Source organism: Rhinolophus hipposideros (assembly GCF_964194185.1).
Source record: "Rhinolophus hipposideros genome assembly, chromosome: 16".
Taxonomy (NCBI): Eukaryota; Metazoa; Chordata; class Mammalia; order Chiroptera; family Rhinolophidae; genus Rhinolophus; species Rhinolophus hipposideros.
The window spans coordinates 17,053,463-17,065,567 of record NC_138062.1 but is presented as its reverse complement, the minus strand read 5'-3'; the positions used below and the strand labels follow the sequence as shown (position 1 = coordinate 17,065,567).

Here is a 12,105-nt window from a genome sequence, read left to right as displayed (position 1 = left end):
AGGAAAATGTGTTGCAATAGTCACAATAATAAGAAACTAGATTTTACTAAAGTACGAAATATTTTAATATTGTTTTTTAACCAAAAGCTGTAATAAAAAATCTACCTGTCACCGAACCACTGGCAAGTGGTTCACTGGCCTATATTCTGATACTCAATTTGAGCTATCTTAGGTGGCAGTGTGTAGGTCTTTTCATAACACAGTGGATCTTACCTCAAAATATTACAATGGCATATGCATGTCCATGTGTGTATAGTTAGAACATTTCAGCTATAGTTTTATTTTATTTCACCTAAAATATTTTTTTAATGCTAAAATGAAATTAAGTGCAGTGAGATTCTTTGGCAGCCAGCATACTTATAGATTTCAAATTTGTTAATTACTTGAAAAGTTAATAATATAAACAAAGCTCTTTTGCATTAGTAATTAATGACAAAAGGATTGATTGAGCCAAGTATGGAGAACCCAAGAAAGGAAAATCCCTTTCCTGTAATTCTTGGCTGAATCTTCATCTGAATCAAGAAGTAAATATCTGAAATTGGTCTCACATAGAGCTGTTGATGATTGTGAAGTCCGTTTGCTCTGTTTTGGGTACTATGTGTTGTGGATTTCTTCCTCCACATTTTCTTTGTATAGCAATGAAACCCTCAGACAATAGTTCTGTCTGCTTTGACTCTAAGGCACAATAAATCATCAAGATCTAGTTCCCCTCAAACAATACCTGGCCTCTTTCATCAACTGGAAAGACTCCAGTAGGGCAAATATGAATGCTTCTCTCTCCTCTTGCTCTGATCTTGTCATTGGGTTTTATGATCTCAGAAACCTTTCAAAGCCCCTTTCATGCCCACGTAAAGCATTAAGACACTTAAATTCGGGGTTAGTAAAATAAATAAAATAAAATAAAATGCACTTCTATAAATCACTAGCACAAAGTGTTCCATGTTTTAGAGTCACCATCACATTTCATACATGATTTGGAGCTCTTGACTGTGATTGGAAGCAGATGAAATGCTTCGGTATATATCCTTTAAATAAGTGACCAAGTGTCAATTTATTGTCTCAAATATCTCTGTTCTTTCTTGATAATGATGTCCATCTCTTAGCCTTTTTTCAAAACAGAAGAGAAAGATATTATCATATAGGTCTATTGGAGTACGCCCACTTACTGATTCCTGTGATAGCGCTATAAGAGTGAGCTGTCTAGCACTGTGAGCTAAGAAGGAAAATCAGTCAGGGACCTTTGTGAGCTAACTATTATAAACTATCTTTGCAATGTTTGATATCCCTGCCCTATATATAGTTGGTGTAGTGGCTCAGCAATATTGAAATGAGCCCCCGCCACACACACACACACACACACACACACACACACACACACACACACACACACACCATTGCATCACTCTGCTACTCTTAGTGTTGACTGTATTCTACATCTAGTCTTCTCATGACTGAAGGATGGTTGGCGTGAACTATTCCCATGCTCAACCACAGAGATAAAAAGTTGTTCTTTTCCCTTCCATTTTTCAGAGTCCTGAGCTTCACTGAGCTGGAACAGCCTAGGTCACTTGCATACCCCTGAAACAATTGCTGTGGTAGAGTCAAGTTCTGATTGGCTTCGATTTAGATGTACATCCTTGAAGTAGTCCTGATTTCAAGGCTGATGGGATTGCACTGACTCCCAGTGAGAATGTGATTGATCCCATATAAACCTATTTATGCCTGCCACGCACTGGGGATGGGTGGGATAGGTGCTGGGAAGGCAGCCATAATTTCCATTTCATCTTGGAACACTCTCTTGGCAACCTAAAGTCATTGACCATGACGTGATGAGGCTATTGGCATGGCCTCATTAGCATCACTGTTCAATCAGCTGAGAGTTCGTAGTCCCAATCCTGTTCATTTGTCAGCACCTGGTGTTTGATTCATGTCAATGTCATATTCATGACTCTCGTTATTGAAGCAAGTCCATTTGACAAAACAAGGAGGAAGTGGGGACTAAAAAGTGACTCTGAATTTGGCTATTCTGTTCCATCAGGAAGTGGTGGAATACAGTCAGTGGGTTGGTGAATGTCTGTTGTGTGCGCCAGTGTGTGTGTGTGAGAATGTTTTCAATTTTGGATAAATTCTAACTTTTGCCTGAGAAAGTAGGCCTCCTATCTCAGGCTGTGAAGTCTCTTAACAGCAACTAATGTCTTCCTCTGCTTTTCAGAGTTGACACAGAATTTAATAATGTAGCCTCTCCTGTCAAGACTTTTATTAATTGTTTTCCACTGCAAGTCGATGAAGCTTGACAAGCTTATTGTCCTCATTTTGCAGTTAAGAAAATAGGAGCAGAGGGTTAAGCAAATCACCTAAGACCACGCGTCAAAGCGGGGGCGGATTTGGCATGAGAAATTGTTTTCCTGGAAGCTTGGCTCAGTGCTTTCTCTAATAAGAATTATGAAAGTTTTAAACAAACAGAAAATAACAGATCATAAAACAACAAACTCTCAGGAACCCATCACTCAGCCTCGCAAATTTTGTAAGAAAGAAGTATTTTCAAATAGAGGAGAAGCCCTGCTTGTAGCCTTCCCTCCTCAGATAAAAACAACACGCCAAATTTGGTATTTTACATTCTCATACACATTTTTATTCCAAATGTATGTAACCGTAGAAATGTGGTATAGTTTTGCACATTTAGCTTTATGTGATTGCTGTCATCTTGTACCAATTCTCCTATAACTTGCATTCTTTTGCTCAACATCGTTTTTAGCGTATGTCCATGTTGTTACGTATAACATTTGTTTATTCATCTTACATATTATATAATAGTACATTCCATCAATATATGAGTTTACTGTTCTTTATTACATTTAAGTTTTATTGCTGTTATTTAATATAAACAATAATACAGTGAACAGTCTTGTACTTCTCACCTTTTGATTACGTTCTTCAACCCCATTTATAAAAAGAATACCCCTATGGAGATAGGCATAGAGTTTTAATAGCCCTGTCTAAATTTGATTTTAGAGTAATGAAGGATAAGTAGCAGAAACAAGACTTATTGGCTATATTTACATTTGAGGCAACTAATCCATGTTCTATGTATACCACGATTTTCAGTTGATATATCAGGATCTGTCATTATATCTTGAAATCACACCTATTAATCCACAAACTAGTCATCATTGATGATACTTCTTTTCCAGAACCAGATCTGAATTTCTGTGGCCTGCAAGATTTTTGTCAGGGTTAAAAAAAAAAAGAAAAATGTCAGCAAGCAAAGTGTTGGATTGATAGGGACGTGCTCTGAATAAAGCAAGTTTTATCATTACAGAAATAGAAATAGTGGCCTGAAATTTTTAAGCACATCAAAATGATTTCCTTCTGAAAAGCATGTCATGGGGAGAGGGGGTGAAATTGCTAAGGAACATCATGTCTGTCTATCCTACAGCACTATCTTTATGGGGTAGGCATGGTCAAAAGAAGGGTTGATTCATGTTTAAGAGTGTTATAGTTTGTTTTAAATGGCTGATTTAAAAAAACTTCCATATCAACAATGAACTAAATTATTCTGAAAAATCATTATGCTTTATTCTGGAGTCTCCATCTTCTGAAGAAGCTGGTCCATTGTGTTAATACTGGAACTGCTTTTTAGTACCACCAGTTAATTGTGAGGACACTAGCGCAGATTTGGGGAAAACTATTGGCATAGGAGTTGGGGTACTAGGTTTTGAAATGACTATAACTCTGACTATGAACTTTGTGAAAAAGTCAACTAAGATTTTGGATAAGGGGTTGCCCTATATGAGTCATTTGTTAACCCTGTGTATTCTCTTGATTCAAAGCTACTGAGTAGTAGAAAATGGAAGGTTATAGCTCATGTCTCATCTATGTCATGCTTTGGGTTAAGTGAGATAGCAGCCATCACATTAAGAATATTTCCCTTGTTAGCGTAATAGTCATATTATATGACCAGTTGACATTATCACAGTTACACAGAATAGGACATGGAGGAAACTGAGGTATATTTTGAAGTAAAGAATAAAACTGGAGGGACTAATAAGTATGATTGTCCTCAGATAGTCTGCTCCAAATAGCATTCATTGTTATAGAAATTGTTTTTGCACATATATTAAGGAAAACTTCATGAGCAGCTTAATACTTGACAACGTTTCCTTTTTCCTCTCCTTTTCTTCAGACATTTCAAAATTTCAGGAACAAAATGATTTAAAAGGATTACTAGAAAATCTCCATCAAAATATCCAAGCCAAAAAAAGGAAGAATGTAGAAATCATGTGGCTGGCTGCAACGGTAAGCACTGCCCTGTCCGATCTTACTCGCTATCACCTTCAGGACCAGCAAGAATAATGGGGGTTGCCTCGGTAAGGGCCACCCACTGCACTTTTCGTTACTAGATATCATCCTCCATTATCCAGGAAATTAGGTGTTTTCAGTGTTGTTGGTAGTTCTGTCAATAGACTAGAACTCAAATTTGGAACAAGATGACTCAATCAGCAAGAATTTTGGCTTTTCTCTTAAATCCCGGATGTGTTTGACACTTTGAGTTAAAATGAAGTCTCTGTCATTTTCCTGATATTGCATGTTGCAATATCAACCACCCATATCCGCCAGGAGTTTGAAGTTCTGTTCTACAGATATAGGATTTCAACAGAATGTGGTTATCAGATCTCTGATTCACAGCCTCAGTAAGGCTCCTGGACATATTTCAATTAATGAGTTTGTAAGTGTGTTTGTTAATGCTGCATTACATGAAGGTTGTTTTTAATATTGGATATTGGCATGGAATTTATTCCTGATGGGTTGCTCTTATAGTAATGAGCTATATTTTGTGTAGTTATTTCTTATTTAATGGCACCCTTAGGGTAGCAGATCTTCCTGCTTTCCCACCCAGGATTTCTACAAGAATGAGGAAGAGAATCTTGCCTGTGTTTTTTAATTCTTATCTGGCAACCATTCAGGCCTAACTCACATGAACTTAACAAATTTGTTATACATTAGACCCTAAGGAACAGATCTTTTCATCAGGAAAGGCACACATTGGAGATCTCTATGATGAATTCCATGTTTGTAGTTACTTCTCAGCATTGCTCATGTAATTTCGAGTTAGGTTAACCAATATTCTAGCATACTCTATTCTTTCTCTGTCAATAGCATTTAAAACAGAGCCTTTCGCCCTACTGACAGTGCTTCAATTATAATCCAATATTATTTTCTCTCTTCCAGGAAAAAAGGAATGGGTAATTTACCATGAGTCTAGATATAAAATAATTGACCTAAAGCAAGGCAGAGGAAAGCTGTTTTAGTTCCCCTTCTTGCCCTCTTGGAGCCCCAGGAAAGAACATCAAAGTAACAACATGAAATGTGTCTTTCAGGCATTTCATTTACACTGGTGCCATTTAGCGCCATATTGCATTACATGAAGGTGGTTTTTAATAGTTCTTTCCCCAGTGTGGCTGCTCTTTATATCTTCAAAGACTGCTATGGTTGTTAATTCTCACAGAAATTTTGCCAAGGCAGATTGTAAGTTATTGTTGTTATTTTACTAATAATGTGGTAGCATGAAGGAAGTTTGATCATTTACCAAGGCTAACTTGGGAATATATACATGTTGTTGTATACATTACATGCAGTTATGTAATAGGAAAAGGAAGGGTTTGCACATGCAAACACAAACTCCTATTTATTCTTAGTATATGAACTTTTTTCACTTGAAAATGTTTTTTAAAAATTTTCCCATACCTCCTATACATCTCTGAAATATTTTACTGAAATGTGTGTACTGACCAAATATGGCTTACAACTGCCCATTGAATGGATGAGAGCCTGCCTTGATGAATACACAACACCCATAGGGTGCAAATTTTGCATTTCTTGGGAACATTGACTTTATTTTTAGTAGCATTTCTGTAGGCTGATATCTCCTTTTCAATATCCTCTTTGTAAACCAAGGACCATAATAATACTCTTAAAATGAAGAAATGTAGAAATCCCTTTTGGCATTTTTTAAAAAGCATTTATTTCTCTATTTCATTTCCCCCCCTTCTTTAAATCTATTAAGGAAATACTGCTTTTGCTAAAGTTTTATGAATACATCCTAATTGATAAATATAAAGCTATTTAGTTTTATCTTAACTGAATTTTAAAAAATGAAATAAAAATAAGAATCTAGAGACCAAAAGCCAAACAAGTATATTAAATTAAGCTCATGTAGTTTAAAAAAGTGGTGGAAATGCAGAAAGCAAGATCTAGCCTATCTATTCTGATGGAATTGCCCCTGCCTCCTCTTGATTTTAAATTTAGAACCCTAAATGTCCTTAGTAGGATATTACATATAATGGTGACAATATATTTTTAAATATTCATTCTTTTTAAAAAATCATATCTTTTTTTGAAATCATATCTTTTAAAAAATAATGTCTTTTAAAAAATCATTGAGGTTTATATTTTATTAATGTAAACATAGTCAAGCCTTTGTTATTTTATATTAAAAATTTTGAGATACTGTTTATTTGAAAGGATTAGAGTTCTCTAGATGAAAAAAAAAATTATACAGTAAAATAACACTCTCTCATTTCTCTAGTCACTTATATGGGAAATGGTGAGAAAGTACCAAAGGTCTAATAAGGGCTTGGAAATCTTTTTTTTATTTTTATTTTTTTTATTTTTACATCCCTCACACCGTGAACCTCCCTCCCCCCATCCACCACCACCCCGACCTCAAACCGAGCCATCACATTATACACATAAAATTATAGTTGGCATTCATTAATGTCCAGCCTCTGGTGTACAATGCCATGACCAGGCATCCACAGCATCCCTGAGGTGGTCTCCCAAACAGGACACATGTCCATCGGACACCCAACAAAATCCCCAAACACTATTGAATAAGTTCCCCAAAGTAATTCTCAAAAAACCCTGAGGCCATCCTGTGGTCAAGGGCTTGGAAATCTTTGTCTAAGTATCAGAATCACAATTAAAACATGGTAAAAACCCTTTATAAATTTTGTTGTTATATCCTCTCCTCAAAACAGACAATTGTTAAGACCTCCTTAATGGCAGCTATGAAGCAGACCTGTATTATGTCACATTAGATTTATTTTAAGTGCATGTTGATTAACTTTGTTGATGCTGAATTTGATTATTGGTATCTCATATCAGAGCCCTACCGTGGGATAGGAACGAGGAAGGAGTGGAAAGACTCATCTGCCAACCATAGGCAATGAGAAAAGAGATTCTTGGTGCTCAGTCTTATCCAGATTTTCATCAGAATAGCAAAAAGAAAGAATTCCAGAGAGAAACAGGATGGGACAGAAGTCAAAGAGTTGGGCAGACTTACATTAGCTTCCTGGCTTTGCTCTTTAACACACAAGCTACTTAATCTACACCTGAAAATCCTCACCTGTAAAATGAGAATAATTATACCTTCCTCCACGGTTCATGTGTAATTAATGAAAAGAGAAAATCTACATGAAATTTATTAGCAGGGTACCTGGTGCAGAGTAGATATGCACTTAGCAGATATGCACTTAGGCCATCTTGGGGTTTCTTATTCTTATTAGTTGTGTTAATGAATGGTTAGTGATTCGCTTATTTCCTGTGCTGGCACCATGTGGATGTTTGAAATCTCACAACATGGAAACCAAGACTAGCAAAGGTGGCTTAAATGTAAAGTAAGAAGATATTAGTTACGTAGAATTCAAATCAAGTGTCTGATCCAGGACAACAGATGGTTTTCTCGTTCACAGTTAAGACATTTCTTCCTGAGCTGTGAGCGTTATCTCACCCACAGCCACTCAGACCCCCTTGCAGGGAACTTGTCTGCCTCTGCTGGATACATATCATCTCACATGGCTTCAATAGTCCCACGCCTCACACTGTCCACAGAACTAACTAAATTAAACATATTCCACTAGCTTTCGAAATGAAAACGTTTTTACATCCAACAGGGCAGATTGAACCCATTGACTATCATAAATTAACATAAATTCGGCGTATTTAGAGAAGAGTCTAGAGGAGTCCCATACTGGAGAGTAACTTACAAATGAACAATACACCGTGTATATGTCTGTGTTACAGATTTGTCGCAAACTAAATGGTATCCGTTTTACCTGCTGTAAAAGTGCCAAAGACAGGACGTCAATGTCAGTGACACTTGAACAGTGTGCCATCTTGAGAGATGAGCACCAGCTGCACAAGGACTTCTTCATCCGAGCACTGGACTGTATGAGAAGGTACCCCACTTGTCTTCACCTTTCTTTCTTTGAAGGTCATTGTAAGGTTTTAGTTGTTTTTACTTTGTTTGTTTTCCAAATGCACATTTTACTAGAGGACTAACCACTTAGTAACTTCACTGTATTTCCATGGCTTATAGCTCATGACATGAAAGATAAAAATAATTGTCAATATTCCCCTTACTCATTTTAGACAGTAGAAGAGAATGTGGCTGTATTTTGAGACTATGCATAGAGGATAGCTTTCATTAGCTCATCTCGACCCAAGTTAACGGGCTCTTGTTCTTTCATATATAATACTTGAAGAGCACTGTTTCTTTATATTAATATATAAGTAGTTATCAGTATGCACAAAATAAAACGAAGTCATTACCCAAACAAAACCTTTCCAAATTACAACTAACAGGTGATCTTCCCATGGCTTGGAGGGTCTCTGGGTCAGTAACCTCCTCCCTAAAATTATTTCCACATCAGTCACTATAAAGATGGGATGACACTGATACTTTGCAATAGAGAATTAACATTGTCACTGTGCTGACATTTAAAACGCAATGCCTGAAGTCATGTTTCCTGATTCATTTCCACAGTAATTAAATCTAAAGTCTAAGCTAAAATGGGAAGGAAAAAGTGGCCCATTCACAATGTCTCTTAGCAAGGACACACGTTAATTAAAAAGTTAGCAAAATTGTCTCTTTGCTACAAAGACTGGTTCAGAAGCACACCGAAAGCACGGGATAGGCTCCTTGTTCCCAGAGAGGCACAACATGTGATGCTCTTGAGAGGGCTGACTCTTATCTCCCATGTCATTAGCTTCCACTTTTCTTTTAACTGCTACGTCTTTGGAGACGTTGATGCTTGCCTGTGCGTGTTCTGTGCCTGTATGTTTTCCCCACTAACGAGAGGTTTCTGAAGTCCTCTGTTTTACCCCATTTCATGTCTCTTGGCATTTCCATTGTTCAGTGGAGTTCTATCATAATTTTTTGATAGATGTATGAGGATGTCTTAGGGGCCTGACATGAACATCTCAGCCATATAAAATACGTTTGGTTGATAAAAAAAAAATCTTCTTTCAAAAAGTCTCTCTTTCAAGAATAATCTCAGCACTAATGGGGGAAATTCAAAATCTGAGTCTGAAATTTTCTAACGTGCATAAAAAGAGTAAAAGTGTCACTGTGGATGAACAAAGGGGCTGGGAGAATAGAGCAGGAACACATGGCATTATTACAGGCCAGAGACACCAGAGCACTAAAACGATTCAACCAACATAAATTATCTGGAAGGCAAAATTGTTACTTGTTTGTTTAAGATGGAGGTAATGGTGGTTTTTGACAATATTTTCCAGTGTCATAGTTTTTTGGAAAGGAAGAGGATTTGCAGAGCTGTTCACTCCACCACCTGGGGACACACCTCCACCCCACCTCCCCCCAACCCCAGACAGTGGCTTTAAAATCCACATCAGAACCACTTCTAGGGCCCGTGAATCTACATATGTTTAGACCCCATGTCGTTTATAATTGAGATTCAGGGATCTAAATATTTTAAGGACTTCACAAATATTCTGACACAACCCTCAATTAAAAAAAAAATCAGTGTTTTAAAGGAATTTGAGTTTTATGTTGTTGAACATACTGAAGTGTTTAATTTTATTTAACATCAGTTGCAATTTATTTTACTTTTGAATTATTCTAACCACCTTTCAGGCTATTTACTCTGGATGATTTTAGCATTTACCAAGGTTATAATACCATCATTTTTCTTAGGTGTTTTTTTTTTTCTGTATCTGTATTAAAATTTTCCATTTTAATTGCCCTTATCTCTGTAAGAGTTTCAAATTATTATGTATAGATGAGCACAACGTTATTGATGTAAAGAAAGAAAGCTTCATATAGCAGCTTATTCAGAAACATCCTCACCCACATAAGCTTCACGCGAGTAGGGATTTGTGTTTTCCTTTGTTCACTGCAGGATCACCAGTATCTAGAACAATGCCTCCTGAATAGTGAATTCTCAGCTATTATTAAATGAATGAATGCATGGATGGACTGGACGGATGGATGAATGAATGAATAACATAGGTTTCTAAAATGTTCAGGTTCTATATTTTAGGAAGTTTTATACATATGTAGGCATTTGGAATTCAATATATCACATATTACTCAATTGTAAAATATTTGTAAGCCCAAAGTTCCATAAGATGAAAGTGAAAGCTTTGGAGAAGTTATGATACAAATTCAAATTACAAATTCAAAAAGAAACAGGCCACAAAGGGCCTGCCTAAAGTCACAGTCTGAATCCACCCTTTGGACAATTTTCAAAAATTTTATTCTCTCTTTTCCTACATACCCAATATTTATTTGCAGCTGCACACTCCCGACAAGCATCTATAGTTACAATCTGTTTGATCTAACCTGCAAAGACCCTCTTCAGATTAGAGAGTTAGCAAGGCGTCTGGTAGATCTGACTCTGTAAGGAGCCCTTGGTAGTTGCCTATCTTGCAAGACCAAAACAATGATTCTCAACCCTCACTACCCATTTAATAGCCTGGGGGCCAGGGATGTGGGGGAACGGCAGGAGTCCCACCACTGATTAGCCTCTGGGAAGGAGTCCCATAGAAAACCACTTGACTAAAAGTCTGCCTCATTTAACCAACAACCCATCAATAATTGATTTTAATGACTTTGTGGTAAAACTCTAAGCCTGGTCTATATTTCCTTTCTTTGAGTTTTGGTGTGTATGTGTATTGCCAAATTCTCCATCATCTATAACAGAAATGTGCAAAGTAGCAGCTCCATAATGGACAGATTGTTTTTCAAAGACAGGGAGAATGCAGTATCAGCACTCCGTTTTCAGTTATGGAATCTCCATTGAATGCTACGAGCCATCTCTTCCCAGTACATTTGCAGAAAGCATTTTTGGTTGGGACTTTCATCTATTTGATTAATAGATTACTAGGATTGTAATTTAAAATTTTAAATTTGACTGGATTATAAAATGTCATGTTTTATCAAAAAATAATTGTATTGGGAAACTTAATTGCCACTAAAAAGTAAATTAAAATGAACATGCCAGTGCACTGTTACTTCCTTTACAGGAAGTCTGGGGTAATGTGTGTATACAGTGTAACATTCTGCCTAGTTATCGGTCTAGCTTTTATTTTCCTTATGCTAAATTACTCTGAAATATGTCCTTCTATAATGCCTTTTTAAAATTAAGATAGTTGATAGGTTATTAGTAAAATTAATCAGGGTACGTTTCAGACTACAACCTATTTACCACACAATTGCATTTTAGTAAATATTTAATTCGTAAGAGAGAGACAAAAAGGTCCATCAGCCCTACTGAGTTTTACTATCTCGAATGTCACATTCCCAACATGTTGCACCGGACATATATATGTCAGGAGAGCATAATTTATGAAATGTTCTGCTTTATAAATCAGTGAGCCTTAACTGATATCAGTAACGGTTTTATTTTTTTATTACTCATGGCATACTCTTTTGTTGGTGTCACTTTTGAATGATGTGCATTGATGTTGAAATACAAAAACTTCTTCCTTCTTTCTTTAGTCTTGTTTCCATTTTGGCTTATTTTTCTTTGCTTTTGTTTGATTGTCCTTGTTGGAGAAGAGTTACTATTGTGTCATATTATCCCCTATTTCAAATATTAAAGTGTATAATAAGCATTGTAGAATATGTAATTGAAGCTTTCCGTAATCTCTTGACTACTGGAAAAGGATGTGTTTGCATGAAGCAGCGTAAGCGGGAACAGTTTTCCCATTATCACTAAGTGTCACCTCTTTCAGTGCTATGTTTGCTACATTACTTCAGTTCTTACCTGTGACAAATAACAGTAATAAGCCCAGATGGAG

General features: G+C 36.5%; 1 protein-coding gene across 5 annotated transcripts in view; it reads left to right on the top strand.

The window, feature by feature from the left end:
• The window catches only part of INPP4B (inositol polyphosphate-4-phosphatase type II B), a 574,953-nt gene that overhangs the window by 524,559 nt on the left and 38,289 nt on the right, over positions 1–12,105 (top strand). For all 5 annotated transcript variants that reach the window (XM_081077545.1, XM_081077547.1, XM_081077546.1 and 2 more), the window contains 2 exons: positions 4,184–4,296; positions 8,083–8,237. In XM_081077545.1, coding sequence (XP_080933671.1) covers positions 4,184–4,296; positions 8,083–8,237 — 268 coding nt within the window. The remainder of the gene's footprint in view (positions 1–4,183; positions 4,297–8,082; positions 8,238–12,105) is intronic.